Raw genomic sequence first — 17799 nt, 5'->3', positions numbered from 1 at the left:
GTGGTTGCAAGGTGTTAAATGCACTGGAAAAATCCACAAAGACCAGCCTGACAAGGGACTTAGGTTTTTTCCAGATGGGTGATGGTCTCATGTAGCAGGGTCAGCACTGCGTCATCCACGCCCCTGTGCCGTCGATATGCAAACTGCAGTGGGTCAGTAAACCCACTAACATCAGCCTGCAGCTGGGTCAGAACAAGCTTCTCAAAGCTTTTCATAACCAGCGAAGTCAGAGCAACAGGTCGATAGTCGTTGTTGTTTGTGGGGTTGCTCTTTTTCTCGATAGGGCAGATGATGGATGACTTCCAGACAGGGGGGATGGAGTGCTCAGCCAGGGAACGGTTGAACAGTGAGCAGAGGACCCCGGCCAGCTGACTGCTGCAGGCCTTCAGCAGGCGCCCGCAGATCCGATCAGGTCCGGGTGCCTTGTTTGGTTTTAACATTTTCAGCGTCCGTTCGACCTCCTCTGGCTGCAGCTGCAGGTAGACAGTGGACTGAGTTGTGGTGGAGAGCTCTGCAATGAGCTCCTCCCTCTCCTCCGTATAGTCACACTGATCAAACCTGCAGAAGAAGTTGTTTAGGTCCTCTGCCATGTTGACACAGGCCTCTGCAGGTGGGGCTGTCATGGAGGGGTTTGAGAGGCCAGCAAGGGTTTTAACCCCACGCCAGGCATCCCTGGCTTTGCCATTATTAAAGAGCCTCTCCACCTTCTCCTTATATGCCCTTTTGGCTGATTTTATTTCTTTATTTAGTTTATTTTGAATGAGTTTAGATTCAAGTCTATTTCCTGATTTAAATGCAATTTTCTTTTCATTAAGTGTAGTTTTTAGGGCTTTAGTTATCCAGGGCTTATTGTTGGGGAACACTTTAACAGTCTTTGTGGGAATAATCATCTCCTCACAGAATGTAATGTATGATGTGACTGCCTCAGTGGCTTCCTCAAGGCTGTTGTTCTCTGTGAACACCTCCCACAGTGTACAGTCGAAGCAGCCCTGAAGTTTCTCCCGCACATCATCGTCCCATAGTCTGATCTGCCTCTTGACTACACCCTCTCTCTGCAATTTTGTACGATATGATGGGATAAGGTGGACAACGTTATGGTCTGCAGTGCTGAGTGGTGGTTTACTATAGGCCCTATATCCCCCTTTTACATTGCCATAACAGAGGTCGATTGTTTTATCAACTCTGGTGGGACAGGTGACATATTGGTGAAAGGAGGGGAGGGTTTTATTTAGTCTGCAGCCATTAAAGTCACCTAAAACGAGTACAGGTGAGTCAGGAGAGGCGCTCTCAAGCTGGTGGACACATGACGCTATGGCCTCTGCCGCGCGTGTGACATTGCCTGATGGTGGGATGTACACAAGCACAAGCGCCAGCTGACCAAACTCGCGGGGGAGGTACTTAGGTCTGCATGACAGCGCGAGCAGCTCTACGTCAGGTGTACAGCAAGAGTCTGTGATAGTAGCAGTCCTGCTCCAAGCCTTGTTTATATACACACAGAGCCCGCCCCCGTGCCGCTTCTGACTACTCACAGTGTCCCGATCCAGACGTACTGGTGTCCCAAAGCCATCTAAGGAGAGCTGAGAGTCCGCGATGGTGTTGTCCAGCCAGGTTTCCGTCAGGCAGATCAGGCTCGCATCTCTATATGCCCACTGGCACGAGATGTTGGCGTGTAACTCGTCCAGTTTATTACGCAGAGAGCGGACGTTGGCGAGCAGAATAGAGGGGAGCGGCGGGCTCTTCCGTGTACCGGAGAGTCTCTTCAGCCTCTGCCTCACTCCCCCCCTTCTTCCTCGCTTCCTCCTCTGACCTGCTCCGCGCGGCCCGTAGCCGGCTCCATGATGACTGGGCAACACTTCGCCCAGGTTGAATAAAGCCGGTGCTGTAAGATCCGAGTTCCTCAGAAGCAGCAGATCCTCCCGAGTGTAGCGCAGTATTCCCCCACCGTGGCTGGCTGCCACCGCAAGCAGGGGTTCGGCGGTGCAGCACAATAGCAGGAGCAGCACAGGTATCCACTTCCTCATTGTGACAGGTGAGATTATGTATAAAAAAAAAAAAAAAAAAAAATGATTAGTTATTAGTAATAATTAGTGGACATGGAGTGCACCGGCTGGTTAGCCACTACACCACTAAGGAGGGCCCCAACCATCCAGGAAGGTTTTTTCCCTCCACCCACCAACAGGGACCCTAGAGGGACAAAGGTCCCTCAGTCACAGGAAGTTTGTGTATTCATTTCTGTTACGATGAGCGTAAACACTTGTTCTTGTTCTATGTTCAGTACAGGGGAGAAATGTCTTTTTCTACAAGGGAAATCTGTTTTTGTTAAAGTTATAGCATCATACAATTACAGAGGTAAGCCGACGCATACAGGGACCAGATAATGAAAATAGTGTCTCTAAATGTGAACGGGCTTCGTAGCCCAGTCAAACGAAGCAAAATCCTTCTTAAATTAAAAAGAGAAAACATAGATATTGCATATCTGCAAGAAACCCACTTGACGGAAACTGAACATGAAAAACTCAAAAGACAGGGGTTTAAATATGTCTTTTCCTCCTCAAATAGATCTAAACATACTAGGGGAGTAGTTATTCTAATCTCGGGTAGGGTGACATACGAACATATGTCTGCTATTAAAGACAAGGAAGGTAGATTCATAATGATCCGTGGAAAAGTTGATGGAAATTTATTTACCCTATATAATGTATACATTCCTCCTGGTTCAGAACCAAATTTCTATACTCAAGTAATTGAAAGGATCACAACTGAAGCACAGGGGACTTTAATTTGCGCAGGTGACTTTAATACTACATTTAACCCGAATCTTGACTCAACAGCGACAAGAACGTCCCGCCCCCAAAAAATAACAAAGAAAATTAATTTGCTACTATCAGAAATAGGATTAATTGATGTTTGGAGACACCTAAACCCATCAGCCAAAGACTATACCTTCTATTCATCCCCTCACTCAACATATTCTAGAATCGATTATTTTTTTTTATTCGGGACAGATAGTAGCAAAGTACAAGATTGCCATATTGGAGCAATGGACTTTTCAGACCACTGCCCACTCTATTTGTCCCTAGAAAATACTCATAGAAGGAAGCTTTCACATTGGAAACTAAACCCTAGCGTACTCAACAACGATAGGACAGAACAATTTGCAAGAGAAATTCAAGAATACTTGGAGTTTAATGATAATGGAGAGGTTTCTCCGCCCATACTCTGGGATGCCTGTAAGGCAGTAATGAGAGGGAGGGTGATTGCAGTGTCGTCTTTTCTTAAAAAACAAAGAGAAGTTAAAATTAATACACTCCAGACTGAACTTAAAAACCTAGAATCTGAACACAAGGAGTCAACAGACCCAAAGGTTAAAATAGAAATAAAGAAGAAAAGAAATCAGATTGAAGAGTTATACTCCCAAGAGATTCAAAAGAAACTGCTTTACACAAAACAAAAATACTACGAAGGGGGTAGCAAATATTCAAAACTATTAGCATATAAGTTAAGAAAACAACAGGCAGACAATGCAATATACAAGATAAGGGACCCAAAAACCAAGGTAATTCACCACCAAATTCAGGAAATTAAAGACTGTTTTAAAGAATATTATGAAAAATTATATTCTCAACCTCAAGTTAATACCGACCAAAAAATGGAGTCACTATTCGAATCCTTAAATCTACCAAAACTCACAGAAGAAGAAAATAAAAGATTAGTCTCAGAAATTTCAAAAGAGGAAATTTATTCGGCTATCTCAAGACTCAAAGCCAATAAATCTCCAGGTGCGGATGGATTCAGTTCAGAGTGGTATAAGAAACTGAAGGAGGTTTTGACACCTATTCTATTAAAAACATTCAACTGGGTCCTGGCTGAAGGGGAAACCCCTGTATCATGGAAAGAAGCGATTATATCCGTTATACCTAAGGGAAAAAAAGACAAATTAGACTGCGCAAATTACAGACCTATCAGTGTGCTCAATTTGGACTATAAATTATTTACTTCAATTACTACTAAGAGACTTGAGAAAATCTTACCTCGAATAATCAATATGGATCAAACAGGTTTTGTTCTTGCACGTCAGACACATGACAATATTAGAAGATCTCTACAAATTATCAGACATATAAATCAAAACAAAATACAGGCCGTTTTAGTTAGTTTAGATGCGGAAAAGGCTTTTGATTCGGTTAGATGGAAATTCCTATTCAGTGCTATGGAGAAATTTGGATTTGACCAGGTAATTATTAATACATTAAAAGCCCTTTATGACAAACCATCTGCTAAGCTAAAAATCAACGGGGAGCTCACAGACTCTTTTCTGCTGGAGAGATCAACAAGACAGGGCTGTCCCCTAAGTCCAATCTTATTTGCGATTTTTATTGAGCCATTGGCACAATGGATTAGACAGAACAACAAAATCACTGGTATAAACATGGCAGCAGGTGAACAAAAGCTGGCCCTTTTTGCGGATGACGTGCTTGTTAGCCTTTCAAATCCAATAGAATCTCTGCCAGCGTTGATGTCTGTTTTAGATGAGTACGGGTCATACTCAGGGTATAAATTAAATACAAAAAAAACCCAGGTCCTTAGTTTTCAATTTGATCCCCCTCAAAGTCTCCGCTCCATTTACCATCTAGACTGGGACAAAAGTTCTATAAAATACCTGGGAATTCTCCTTCCCCTAGATATATCAAAAATAGAAGAAATTAATTATGGCCCTCTTAAAAAAGAAATTATAGCAGATATCAACAGATGGAACTTAATCCCTTATTTAAATATCAGTTCTCGTATAGATTCGGTCAAAATGAATATTTTACCAAGACTTTTATATTTGTTTCACTCTATACCAATTGGGAAACCAGAATTATATTTTCGAGAGTGGGATAAAATTCTTTCCAGATTTATATGGGCAGGGAAGAAGCCAAGAATAAAATATAAAACTCTACAATTACCAAAAGAGAAAGGTGGTCTAGCCCTCCCCTGTTTGTCAAATTATTATAGAGCAGCTCAAATTAGGCCATTAGTGGGATGGTGTACACCAAATTATAGCTCAAAATGGAAAGAAATAGAAATGGCAATGGGAAAGGGGCCACCAGTTAATAATTTAGTTGGAGATCCTTCATTAATTAACCTCCTCCCAGACCCCCATAACCCATGGATATCTGGCTCTTTGACAACATGGGGTGAAGTTATAAAAAAATATAATCTGAAGAGAGGAGCCGAAATGTTTAAATGGTTTGCATACGATCCAGATTTTGTGCCGAAAAACTATGACACAAGGTTCAAAAACTGGACAGAAAATGGACTTACAGCCTACTGCACACTCTTTGATCAGGATAAGGTTTTGAGCTTCCAGGACTTAAAAGAAAAATTTGGTTTGCACAATCAAGATCACTTCAGATATTTACAAATTAAGGACTTTATGAGCAAGAAATTCCCAAGCGATGTTACTACAGGAAGGGATGAAATTCTTAAAATTTTTCAAAGAGCCTACAAGAATGTCACCCTCCAAAAGATAATATCTAAGTTATACTCCGCTCTTCAAAATCTTAAAAGTGATCATACTTTGGACATTAAGGAAAGATGGGAAGCAGAGGGAGGCTTTACAGTCTCTCAAGAAGATTGGGACAGGACCTGCAGACAACAGTGGTCAGTGACAAGCTCCCCCTCCTGGAGGGAATTCAGTTGGAAAAATGTGACTCGATTCTTTCGTACTCCTGCACAAAAGACCAACTATTCAAATCAGACTGCCTGTTGGAGATCCTGTGGGAATACTTCAGCAAACCATTTCCATATCTTCTGGAACTGTCCCTCTGTGACTCCATTTTGGAGAGAGATTATTGGAGTCCTGGAGGATGTTTTCAAAAGGAAGATGTTTTTAAATTTCAAAGTCATATACCTATGTGATCTGGATGGACTTAATCTTCCAAAGAGAGACAAATACCTTCTGAGAGTGTTGCTAGTGGGGTGTAAAAAGGCTCTGACCAGAAAGTGGTTTAAAAAAGACAAACCAACAATTAATGAATGGATTGATATCATTTATAATATATATGTTATGGAGAGAATTACATTCAAACTCAAAAACCAATATGATATTTTTGAAGAGAACTGGTTGAAATGGCTCAGCTATGTGTCAACTGTAAGACCTGATTTCATATAGATCATAAAGATAAGGCTAAACTCTTGATTAAGAAATGTTTTGCTCCATATCCTCAAGAAACATCCTTTTATGTATGATGTGTTTATGCCTGACTCGGATGCTCCGCTTAATGAACAAATCCTCCCCTTGTCATGTTATGTTTTGTTAACCTGTGTGTTTTTGTGCCCTGTTGGCACATTTTGTATGTGTATTAAAAAAACCAATAAAAAGTAAATTAAAAAAAAAAAAAAAAAATGTGTATGAACCCTGTGTACATTACCAAGCACAATGCCAAAAAGTTGTTTGCTAAATTGCCTATAATGTGTAGGCTATGCGTCGGATCCACTGCACCCCGCTCCTTGGAAAAAAGTTCAGGCTCAGGATTTTTTTTTACTTTAAGCCCTGAGCTCAACTCACTTAATCTCTACATTGATTATGTTTCTCTTTCTTTGACGTTCCTGCTGAGAATTTTCCAAAGTTTAGTTTGAAATCATCTGTAATTTGTGATGAAAACAGTTTCATTTGGGTTTAGTTTGAGTTTCCTGAGACCAGGACCAAGAAAGACCTGAATCCTGGATCAGGACTGGTAGCCTGGCTCTCGCCAGACCCTTGTAGTTCCGCAAAGCTACGCTGAGCTCCGCACAAGGGTCTGGGACTGCTCCATAGGCGATTCATTTCAGAAGGCGGGGCCTTGTAAAAAAATCTTGTATGTGATTGGATAAACCACTTGTCGTTCTCTGTTCATCTTTCAAAGAATTAATATTCGATAGATTCGACAAAACAGTTGAAATAGCAGAATCAATGCCAACGCACGACTCCTCACTGCGAGCCGCCATTGTTGTTTGACTCAAACAGTCGCTTCAGCGCTACGTCACACCTCAGAAAGTTCCGCCCGGTGATCCTGATTGGTTCATTATTTTTTGCTCCGGGGAAGAAGTTTGCATTGGCCTCGAGTCCAGACCCTTGTGCGAAGCTGAGCGTAGCGCCTCTGGCGTAGCTTTGCGGAACTACAAGGGTCTGGCGAGAGCCAGGCTACAGGACTGGACCTGATCCAGTTCAGTCAGAGAGAGAAAGAGAAAAAGAGAGAGAGACCATGAACAGCAGTGTGATGATGACACTGTATGTCCTGTTGGTTGTCTATTGATTTAAAGGGGAACTATGCAAGTCCGCTCGCTTTTCCGCTTATTTGGTTAGCCTCCTCTCAGCCATGTGCATCTGTTTACAACGAAGCCGGCGAAAAATCAATAAATGGAGCGATGTTACGCGCGTGTGTTTGTGTCGTCTTAACTGTCATGAACAAAAGATTACGGGTTACAGAGCGCGTTTGTGTCGCGGTGTGCAGAGACGAGAGCTGGGACACCGGGGCGGCGACCGAGTAACTGTACTGATGTTGCAGGGTTTGTTTTCAGCCATGAGACGCCAGGTGAAGACAGAGAACCTTCTCACTAGGGTTGCCACCCGTCCCTTAAAATACGGAATCGTTCCGTATTTTGAAATAAAATAGTGCGTCCCGTTTTGAATCAATACGGGACGGGCTTTGTCCCGTATTTCCGAGTTGTCATGAATGCAGCATCACTTCGCACGTGTTCTGTAAAGATCCAGCATTTGTCAGAACTACAACGAAACAGAGATCATCCTCTCTGTAGGACACTTTCAGCTGGCGTTTCAGCTGGCGTCACCTTTACTTTGAAAGTCCAGAACGGAGCGTTTGGGAGGGAGAGATCAGCTGATCCGCTGCTGTTGACGTCTCCGCCTGCAGATGTTCAGCTGAGGGGATACGCTGCTCAGCTGTTGAGCCGAGCGTCAAGAGGTCATTATAGCCTATTTACAGTCAGTTACCACTGAAAGAAGTTGTGCGCCGCTCGCAGCAGGACAGATAATAAGATGGATAATCGGTAAATTAATTTAACTTGTGGCTATCTACATATTTCGCCGCCCTGTTATGTGTTGCTCAAACGCAAATCTTGAGTAGGTCTACTCTGTTTTCACATTTAAAAAGGTCTTAATAGACAACATGAGATTTGCTTGTAGCTACAGCACCTAAAAAACCCACTGTAATCTATTTTCAGTCTAACGGGATGATGAATGAACGGGCAATATGGGAAAAAAAAATCTCCGCTTGAAGCGACAGCTTTACGCACTGGGCTGATTTTATATTAGGCTTTTATATTATTATTATTACATAAACAAAAGCAAACTAACTGGGTGCTGTTTATTCGTCTGACCTGCTGTTGCTGGTAGCCATATGCAGCTGGTCTTGAACTGGTCTGAACATTAGCACTGTGTTATTTCTGATCATTTTGTGCAGATGTATTTTTATTTGATTTGCATGTGTTTCAAACCATGGTAAATCACTGTTAATAATAGGCTTTATGCACAGCTCCACTACTTCCTGAACTTAAACCATCCAGTCCTCCCATTAAGCTGGCCAGCTCTCTGACCATTGAGGTCAGACACACCATCAGTTTGTCCAATAATACAGGAAATAAAGGAACTTGTTTAAATGTTCAGGAAGTAGTGGAGCTATGCATAAAGCCTATTAGGCTGTTGTGAGGAATCATTACATGTCTAACATGTGACAGCCTCTTCACAGGCTATAGGCATTAATATGTATGACTATTACATTTAAGTGGGATATTGCAACTTTATGTTTTGGATCAAACAAGTAGCCCGTCCTGGCCTTAGCTACGTCAAGTCAATGAGGTGCACTGTACCTGCCCCCATTCCAGTTTAAAATATGTGTTAATACAAGAAATTGAACGTGTACAAAATACATAGGCCTACATGAAAAGTGTGGCGTTTTGACCCGTGTCACCCCCCCCCCCCCCCCCCCCCCCCCCCCCCCCCCCCCCCCCCCCCCCCCCCCCCCGTCGACATTTGGTCGAGTGTCCCTTATTTTCACAACTCAAAGGTGGCAACCCTACTTCTCACTGTAACAAGTCACAAGTCATGTAGTTAATGATCACAATCCGGAGCTTTTTAATTAAGGTAAAAATGTAGCATAGCCACGGGAGAAATCCTGCTTAGTTCGTCTTTAACCCTGATACGAGTTGATCAATAAAGTTATTGATCATAATAATAATAATAACAGAGAAGACGAAAAAACACCAGGCTCAACAAGTTTTCTGGGGGAAACCCTGCGTCTGATTATTGATAAGTTATCAATGAATTTATCTTCTTATTTTATTCTTTATTCAGATTGGAGCGCTGCAGTTTGTCAGAGATCAGCTGTTCTTCTGTGGTCTCAGCTCTGAAGTCCAACCCCTCCCACCTGAGAGAACTGGACCTGGGCTGGAGCGAGCTGCAGGATTCAGACCTGAAGGATCTGAGTGATTTTCTGGAGAATCCAGACTGTAGACTGGAGACTCTGGGGTCAGTTCACTGACTGTTACTGTTGTAGATCTTAGAGACATTTGAACCTTTTTTCTTTCTTTTCTTTTTACAAAAGTCAGACTGAACTTGTCAAATGGTGTAACTACAAAGGAATGATCAATAATACATATTTGATCAACCTACAGTGGATTCAAGTGAATTTATAGCAAATGTTCTTTCTTCTTCTAAATAATCTGTGACAAATGATGTAAAATGAGTCCAGAAACACAAAGTTGTATTAATTCCTCATTTGAGTCCAGATTTATTTTCCTCTTTATTCAGATTTTTATCAAAAATCAAGTTACACCACTTGACACTGGGTTTCATCACGTCATTGACCCCTGTGCTGTTAGTTTATTGATGTAACCCTGATACGAGTCAATCAATAAAGTTATTAATAGGGGTGACCTCCAATAGTCGACTATTACACGATTCGATTCAGAGAGCTCGCAGCCTAATCGTCGCAAAATGTGGTTGTGAAGAAAAGATGGTACCATTGTGAATATATAGGGGAGCTTCCTGCTGCTGAACATCTGGTTTTACATAGAATTTATCTGTTTTCTTATAATATAGGAGAGACTGTTTAGATACAAACATCACAGTGAGTGATCGAACACTGGATCACCGTCTCTCTCTCTCTATCTAAATTCAGGCCTAAAGTTTTATTTACAATATTAAACTAAGGGACGCATTCTCTGTCTATATCGTGCAGCACCTACACACACACACACACACACACACACACACACACACACACACACACACAACAACAACAACATCATGGTGCTGTGACCCTCGACCTCTGACCCGTCTGAATCAGCACTAATGCTCATATAATGTCCTCACAACGATCGGACTCCATATTTTCATTCTCCACACACACTCGTTAATTCACAGCACACACTCGTTAATTCACAGCACACACTCGTTAATTCACAGCACACACTCGTTAATTCACACACACACTCGTACTCGTCATCGTTGCAACGTCCCTGAAAGAGAGATGATGATGTCATCGCAGCCTAATGAGTGAGATCAGGAAAAGGACGGATGGAGAATGTCCTGTTATCTGATGCCAACTGAAGAATTAGTTTATTCAGCTGTTTTAACTCTTTTCTCCAGAAAAAGACACGAATGAGATCATGAATCAATGAGGAAAAAAACAACATGATTCTACGATTAGTCGACTATGGGCAAAATCTGATCAATCAGATTCAACTATGAAAATCCTTAGTGGAGGACACGTAGTTATTAATAACAATAATACCGTATTGACCCGAATATAAGACGATATTTTTTCCGTCAAAAAAAGTCTGAAAAAGACGGGTCGTCTTATATTCGGGGTCTAGATATTTATATATGCAAATCAGCGGGTGACATCAAACAACGTCTGTCCAAGCAAGTCAGGGCTTTTCTTCCTCACTCACACACCAGTCACCTGCAGAGATGCAGCTGCATCTGCGCCAAGTGTGTGTGTGTGTGTGTGTGTGTGTGTGTGTGTGTTACCCCTTCGCCACACAGCAGAGCGCTGCCACACAGTTACAGCTCAACTCGACTCGGTTTAGGTCATTTTAATCACAGCTGACCGCAGCTGACTCCTTCACAGTTCCTCCGGGGGCGGGGTCGTCATATCACAGCGGTTACGGCCGCGTTGTCGCCGGGGACAGGGACACACCGGACGCGGAGGCGCCGAATAGCTGCGAAGCGCCGAGAAGCTGAGCCCGTTTCCTTTCGGGGCTCATGTTAAACGATTGTGTCGTTCACACCAGACGTCCTGCAGCGATCGTTTCGGTGTCTGGTCTATTTTGTGCGCGAGCTGCGAGTGATTGCGTCAAGCCAGGCAGGTCAAACAAAGAAACACGAGAGAATCCGCTCAACTTTCAAAATCAAAACAATTTTCAAAATAAAACACTGCAATTGATGCGCGTGCCTTTTTGTGTAAACAGAGCGCAAGAGAGATGGACACACAGTTACACACATTCAGAGAGATCAGTGGGCGCTACAATCTACCAGAACGTTATTTCACAGATACTGAAAACATGATTTTAAAAAGATTAATTTTTTCTTTGATTTTGTCTGAAAAAGGTATTTTTCCAAAGACAGGTCTTGAAAAAGGGGGGTAATAACAGAGAATCATTATTGATCAGTTATCAATGAATGAATCTTCTTCTTTTATTCTTTATTCAGATTGGAGCACTGCAGTTTGTCAGCGATGAGCTGTTCTTCTCTGGTCTCAGCTCTGAAGTCCAACCCCTCCCACCTGAGAGAACTGAACCTGGGCTCCAACAAGCTGCAGGATTCAGGAGTGAAGGATCTGAGTGGTTTTCTGGAGACTCCAGACTGTAGACTGGAGACTCTGAGGTCAGTTCACTGACTGTTACTGTTGTAGATCTTAGATCTTTGATCCACAACTGAACCTGATTGATCTTCACTCAGAACTTGAATCATTGACTTTGATTGAATTGATTAACGACATTTGAAATAGTGGTTGTTGAATATTTGCAGTTGTTGTTGTGTGAGAATGATTCTTCAGTTTCAGCTCATTTCACTCAGTGGTCATGAATAATGTCTGTTCACTTCAGTTCAACCTTCACACACACTCGTATTTCTCTCAGTCAGACGACCCCTGTTTTCTAGAAACTCTGGAGAAAATGTCCAGTATCAGCTCATCAACTCACTTCATCTCTACATTGATGATGTTTCTATGTCTTTGACGATCCTGCTGAGAATTTCCCAAAGTTTAGTTTGAAATCATCTGTAATTTGTGATGAAAACAGTTTCATTTGGTTTAGTTTGAGTTTCCTGAGACCAGGACCAAGAAAGACCTGAATCCTGGATCAGGACTGGACCTTTGGACTCTGATTCAGTTCAGTCAGAGAGAGAGAGAGAGAGAGAAAAAGAGAGAGAGACCATGAACAGCAGTGTGATGATGACACTGTATGTCCTGTTAGTTCGCTATTGATTTAAAGGGGAACTATACAAGTCACAAGTCATGTAGTTAACCATCACAATTAATCCGGAGCTTTTTATTTAAGGTAAGCTAACCCTGCTTAGTTCGTCTTTCGATCGATTTTGCCATCTCTGTCAACATGGGAATGAAACCCACGATCTTAAGCGCAAGACAGAGCTGATCAGACAGACACATGATCATCTTTCTATAAGCACTGATATGGAGGAGCTGTAACCACATTAGGTTACCTGTGTGTGTGTGTGTGTGTGTGTGTGTGTGTGTGTGTGTGTGTGTGTGTGTGTGTGTGTGTGTGTGTGTGTGTGTGTGTGTGTGTGTGTGTGTGTCACCAACAAGGTTTAACTTTAAAACCAGATTAAATCATGGTTTAAGTTTAAATTCTGTTGCACGTTAACTGTGTTTTAATCACATGAAGGTGTGTGTGTGTGTGTGTGTGTAACTGTAATCACATGAAGCTGGCTCTAGAGTCTGTGTGTGTGTGTGTGACTGACTTGACACATAGTTAGTTAGTAGCTGCATCCTGTGTCAGTCTGATTTAGCTGTGTCTGTGTTTATAAACATTTAAACGAGCGCCAGGTTGATTGTTTATGAAGTTAACGAGCCCTGGCCTGAGGATCAAAGAGGTTACCACGGCGATAGGGGCCCCCGCAGGCTGAGACAGACAGAAACGTGGAGAAAAAGAGCCATTTTCTGCCTCTGCACCGGTCTCACATTTAGGCGTAGCATGACAAAACGGTAACTCCTATCAGAACAAAACACAGATCAACGTTGCTCTAAGGACTTCCTGAAAAATTTGGTACGATTTGGTGTTTCTACAGTAAATATTTTGGAGACGCTGGCAGTTTTAAAACATCGGGCCGTTCTGCTTCTCTCAGAAAATATTTGTATTGGACTCAATGAGGAGCAGAGACAGACGTGGCCGCACTCAGAGGCTGATTCTGTAAATTCTGTAAGTCTCTCTGATATTTTGAGCACATGATATGAGAGATAACAAGTTTGTCTTACAAATTCTGAAAAAATTATGTGTGTAGAGTGTAAATTGTGGACAGGCCGAGTGTGGAAAGAGAAAAAATCTGGAGTTTTTCTGGCATCTCTCCCACTCTAACCGATGATGTCACGCGCTCTGACACGAACATTCTATGCAATACACACCCATTATAATCTCATAGTTTCTCCAAAAATGATCATGGTCATTGAACAGGGATTGATCAAAAACTATATGACCTATCAAAACGTGGAGTAATACGACAATACACAAGACTTGTGTCTACTGTTTAAAGTTTAAATGAAGTCTCTAGGTGAAAGTATGCCTGAGCAGTAGACGTTTGTTAAACTCCAATGATTGGTCTTTTTCACTTTTTTTTTTGCCCGTCCCATTGACTTCAATGCAAAATTTTGAGCAGTTTTCGTAAACTGTTGAGAAAAGTAATAGCATACCGAATCCGATTAAACCGCACTGGTCCCTGCAGCTATTTCATAGCTGTTGGGACCAGTGCCCGGTGCGATTGCCAGTGGCCGTAATTAAAGCCGCAAGCGGCGATGACGGGCCCTCACTCACCCATGCGACTGCGGGGCCTGAGGCATATTGGGGCTGTGGCGTGAACTTGAAAGGGAGAAAAAACCTGGAAGGAGGCAACAAATGCAATGTTTCGTTCATCCACCAGGTGGCGCTAAGCAATTGTGGTCTGGTGCTTTCAGGGTCAGTCCCTCATCACTCATGTGAAGTTTGGAGTGAATCGGACAAAGCATGAGGGAGTTATGAGCAGTTAATGGTTCATCCACCAGGGGGCAGTAATGGGATGCGTGCAGGTGTGTTCAGGGTCAGTCCTTCATCACACGTGAAGTTTCGAGGAAATCGGACAATGTTAATGCAAAAAATGGCACTTCCTGTTTCCACTAGGGGGCGACATGAGCGACACCCCTATCAGATGGAAGAGGTCTCCACCCTGGACCTGTGTATCAAATTTCATGATGATACGAGTTCATTAAAGCCATCAAAAGGGGAAACGTATTTTCATGGCGAGGGGCGATAGTCGCCATGACGCCACACGGACGCCATTACTCGTAGCTTCACAGCGTCCATGATGTAGCTTCACCAACTTGTTCTGCATGTTTTAGAAGTGGAATGAAGTTGATGGGGTCAACTATGTGGAATCAGTACACGTTAAAGGAAAACCTGGCCACTGAAATTAATATATCGGGACGTTCAGGGCGGAGCCGTCATCATGTCCAGCGAGTTTGAAGCTGATCAGATAAAGTATGTGGGTGTGAGAGCTGTTTGAAGGTGAAATGGCGAGCAAACGAAAAGTCGCCAAAATTCTCAAGGCCCCAGAAGCCACGCCCTTTGACCTAGAGACCTGCGGAGCACAACTTTTGATCAGCATGGCATCTCGATGGTCTGTAGCCAATTTGAAGTCAATCGGACGAAATCTGAAGGAGGAGTTAGTTCAAAAACGTCAAAAGTTCAAATCAAAATGGCCGACTTCCTGTTGTGATTTCACCATGTTGGTTCAATAAGCCCACCAAATTTCATGCGTCTAGGTGAAACACAAAGGAGGGGCTGATGTTTTGAAATTTTCTAGGGGGCGCTATTCAGCCATCTGACCACGCCCATTCCCAGCGACTTTAAAATATCAAATTTTTTGCGAGGCCTGATGTGCATGCCAAATTTGACGCATTTTGGGGCATGTTGAAGCCTCCAAAAATGCGATCCTTTTGAGAGAAAAATAATGAAAGAAAGAAAAATAATAAACAGAGCAATAACAATAGGGCTTTCGCTGGGCGACTTGCAGTCACCGCTCAGGCCCTAATAACAGAGAAGACGAAAAAACACCGGGCTCAACAAGTTTTCTGGGGGAAACCCTGCATCTGATTATTGATCAGTTATCAATGAATTAATCTTCTTCTTTTATTCTTTATTCAGATTGGAGGGCTGCAGGTTGTCAGAGATCAGCTGTTCTTCTCTGGTCTCAGCTCTGAAGTCCAACCCCTCCCACCTGAGAGAACTGGACCTGGGCTCCAACGACATGCAGGATTCAGGAGTGAAGGATCTGAGTGGTTTTCTGGAGAGTCCAGACTGTAGACTGGAGACTCTGAGGTCAGTTCACTGACTGTTACTATTGTAGATCTTAGAGACATTCAGTGGCGGCCGGTGAAAAATATTCTAGGTGGGGCTGTTCGTCCCTGAAGTTTTTGGTGACCATCTTGATAAAAGAACCCCAAACCCATTTTAGGGATATGTCAGGGCCCGTTAGTGCCTGTTAGGGTTTTAGTTCTGTTCTTGTTGTGCCACTTCCTGTTTTATTTTGAAGTCCTTGTCTTACCCCTGTCTTCCTGTCAAGTTTCCCGCCTGTGTGATTGCTTTCCCCTCCCTGATGTGTTTCACCTGTGTCTAATTGTCTTCCCCCCTCCTTGTGTATTTAAGCCGTGTCTCCCCTCCCCTCTGTGCCAGATCGTCTTGTCCTTAGAGTCAGAGTTCCAGCGTATAATTTCCTTGAGTATCTCCCAGTGTATGACCAGCTTTTGATTCGTGACCTAGATTATAGCCAGCCGATTACCTGTACCTTCGCCTATTCTACTGCCTGCCTGGTTTTGACCCCTGCCTGTAATAAACGAGTCTGATTCAGCCTGAGCCCTCCGGTTCCTCGTTTGTGTCCCGATCTGTACCTGATAGGATAAACATTAATTATTTATTTGCCTTCATAAATCAGCAGTTTGACAGATAATGACAATGAACAAACAGCAGTCTTTCACTGGTGGCACACAGTGGATGTGAAATATATTAGCAAATACTCTTAATACAAAAATATGGTTATTAAAAGGCATGTGTATGATGTAACCTACAACAGTGATTAAAGTAGACAAAGTGTGACAGGAACACTATAGGAGGAGCATAACGTGATTAAGTTTGGTCTTATTGCTGATGTGAGATGTTAACTTAACTGCTGCATTATCAGGTTTTTTTTATTTTTATTTTTATTTTTATTTTACGTGCAGTAAACAAGACAAGACAGTGACAGTGATAGACAAACAAGATGACAAGAGACTCATTGCGTGTGTGTGTATATGGGTGGGTGCGTGAGTGTGTATGTGTGTGTATGCACGTGTCTATGCATGACATAAGATAGCATAACATGACATAACATAACATAACATGGCATGACTTAATAAAGCATAGAATAGCATAATATAAGGCAAAGATGATCATTCTAATTCAAGTTCTGTATAATTTGATTAAATGAGTTACAATAAACTGAGATATTGGATGACGAGGCCGGACCGGGGGTCCGGAGCACCGAGCGAGGGGGCACCCCGCACCCGGCCCAGCAGCCGGGCGGCGCGAAACGGGGGGCCCTGGCGGGATGAGGCCAACGGGTAGCCCTTTTTCTTTCCCTTTTTTTGGGGGGGAGGGGGGTATCCTGCTTGGGACAGCAACCAGACCCTGAGGAGGTCACTGGCCCATAATGGATCCATCCATCCCTGTCACCTCTATCACCGGGCAACCCCCAGACCTGTTTGGAGGGAGTCTGCTCTCCAGACGGGTGACATTTATCTTTTATTCTATTTTTAATTCTCTTTATTTTTATTTTCTCTTATTTATCGTATTTATTTATTTAATTGTTATTCCGTTATCTCTTGGGGGAGGGGGGTTAATTTTGCCAGCCGTGTTCCCGCCCGCCCCGATCGGGGGCGACCGGGTAAGGGGGTCCCCCCGCCCAGCACCCCAGCGAGTCCAACATAGCCCAGCCCCACATCCAACCATCTGTTGCATATTATCAATTATTTCAAGGGCAGTAGTGAGTGATTGTAGTAATAGTGGTTATCTTGTTATAATCCAAGTTGTAGTGTGGGGTGATTAAGTACCCATAAGAAAAAGAAAACACAGAAAATACAGAAAAAAAAGAAAAAAAAGGAAGAAGAGAGAGAAAAAAAAAAGAAACCTGATAATAAGTAAATATATACATACATACACACCTGCATTCCAAGGCGGTTGAGAGCAGGGGAAGTTGGAGGTTATGTAACTATGAGGAGACGTAGATAGACAGCATCAGCGTCAACGTTGCAGGTATTGTAAAAAGGGGGACCAGTTGTTTTCATAGGATGTGACATTATTTTTTAAAACTGCTGTAAGTTTTTCTAGGTTTGAATGATCTGTTAGTAGATTTAGCCAATGGGTTATAGATATCTTTGTTCTGTCTTTCCAGTTCGCTAATATGGTCTTCTTGGCAATAGTAAATGATATTAGTACAAACGATTTATGCTGGTTGGGTATGTATAATGAAGATAGGTCGCCCAGTAAAGCAATGATTGGGCATGTGGGGAT

General features: G+C 42.8%; 2 protein-coding genes across 2 annotated transcripts in view; both read left to right on the top strand.

The window, feature by feature from the left end:
* Positions 1-11227, top strand: part of LOC310989732 (uncharacterized protein) — a gene marked incomplete at both ends in the record, with an annotated part of 28016 nt that extends 16789 nt beyond the window's left edge. The window contains 2 exons of the mRNA XM_083976879.1: positions 9335-9489; positions 11115-11227. Of these exons, the coding sequence (XP_083833005.1) occupies positions 9335-9489; positions 11115-11227 (268 nt within the window). The remainder of the gene's footprint in view (positions 1-9334; positions 9490-11114) is intronic.
* Positions 1-17799, top strand: part of LOC310989793 (uncharacterized protein) — a gene marked incomplete at its 5' end in the record, with an annotated part of 171673 nt that overhangs the window by 49817 nt on the left and 104057 nt on the right. The window contains one exon of the mRNA XM_083976942.1: positions 15400-15573. Within this exon, the coding sequence (XP_083833068.1) occupies positions 15400-15573 (174 nt within the window). The remainder of the gene's footprint in view (positions 1-15399; positions 15574-17799) is intronic.

The sequence above is a fragment of the Trachurus trachurus genome (genome assembly GCF_905171665.1).
Source record: "Trachurus trachurus genome assembly, chromosome: 8".
In the NCBI taxonomy this organism is placed as follows: domain Eukaryota; kingdom Metazoa; phylum Chordata; class Actinopteri; order Carangiformes; family Carangidae; genus Trachurus; species Trachurus trachurus.
This window is presented reverse-complemented; position numbering and strand designations above follow the sequence as displayed.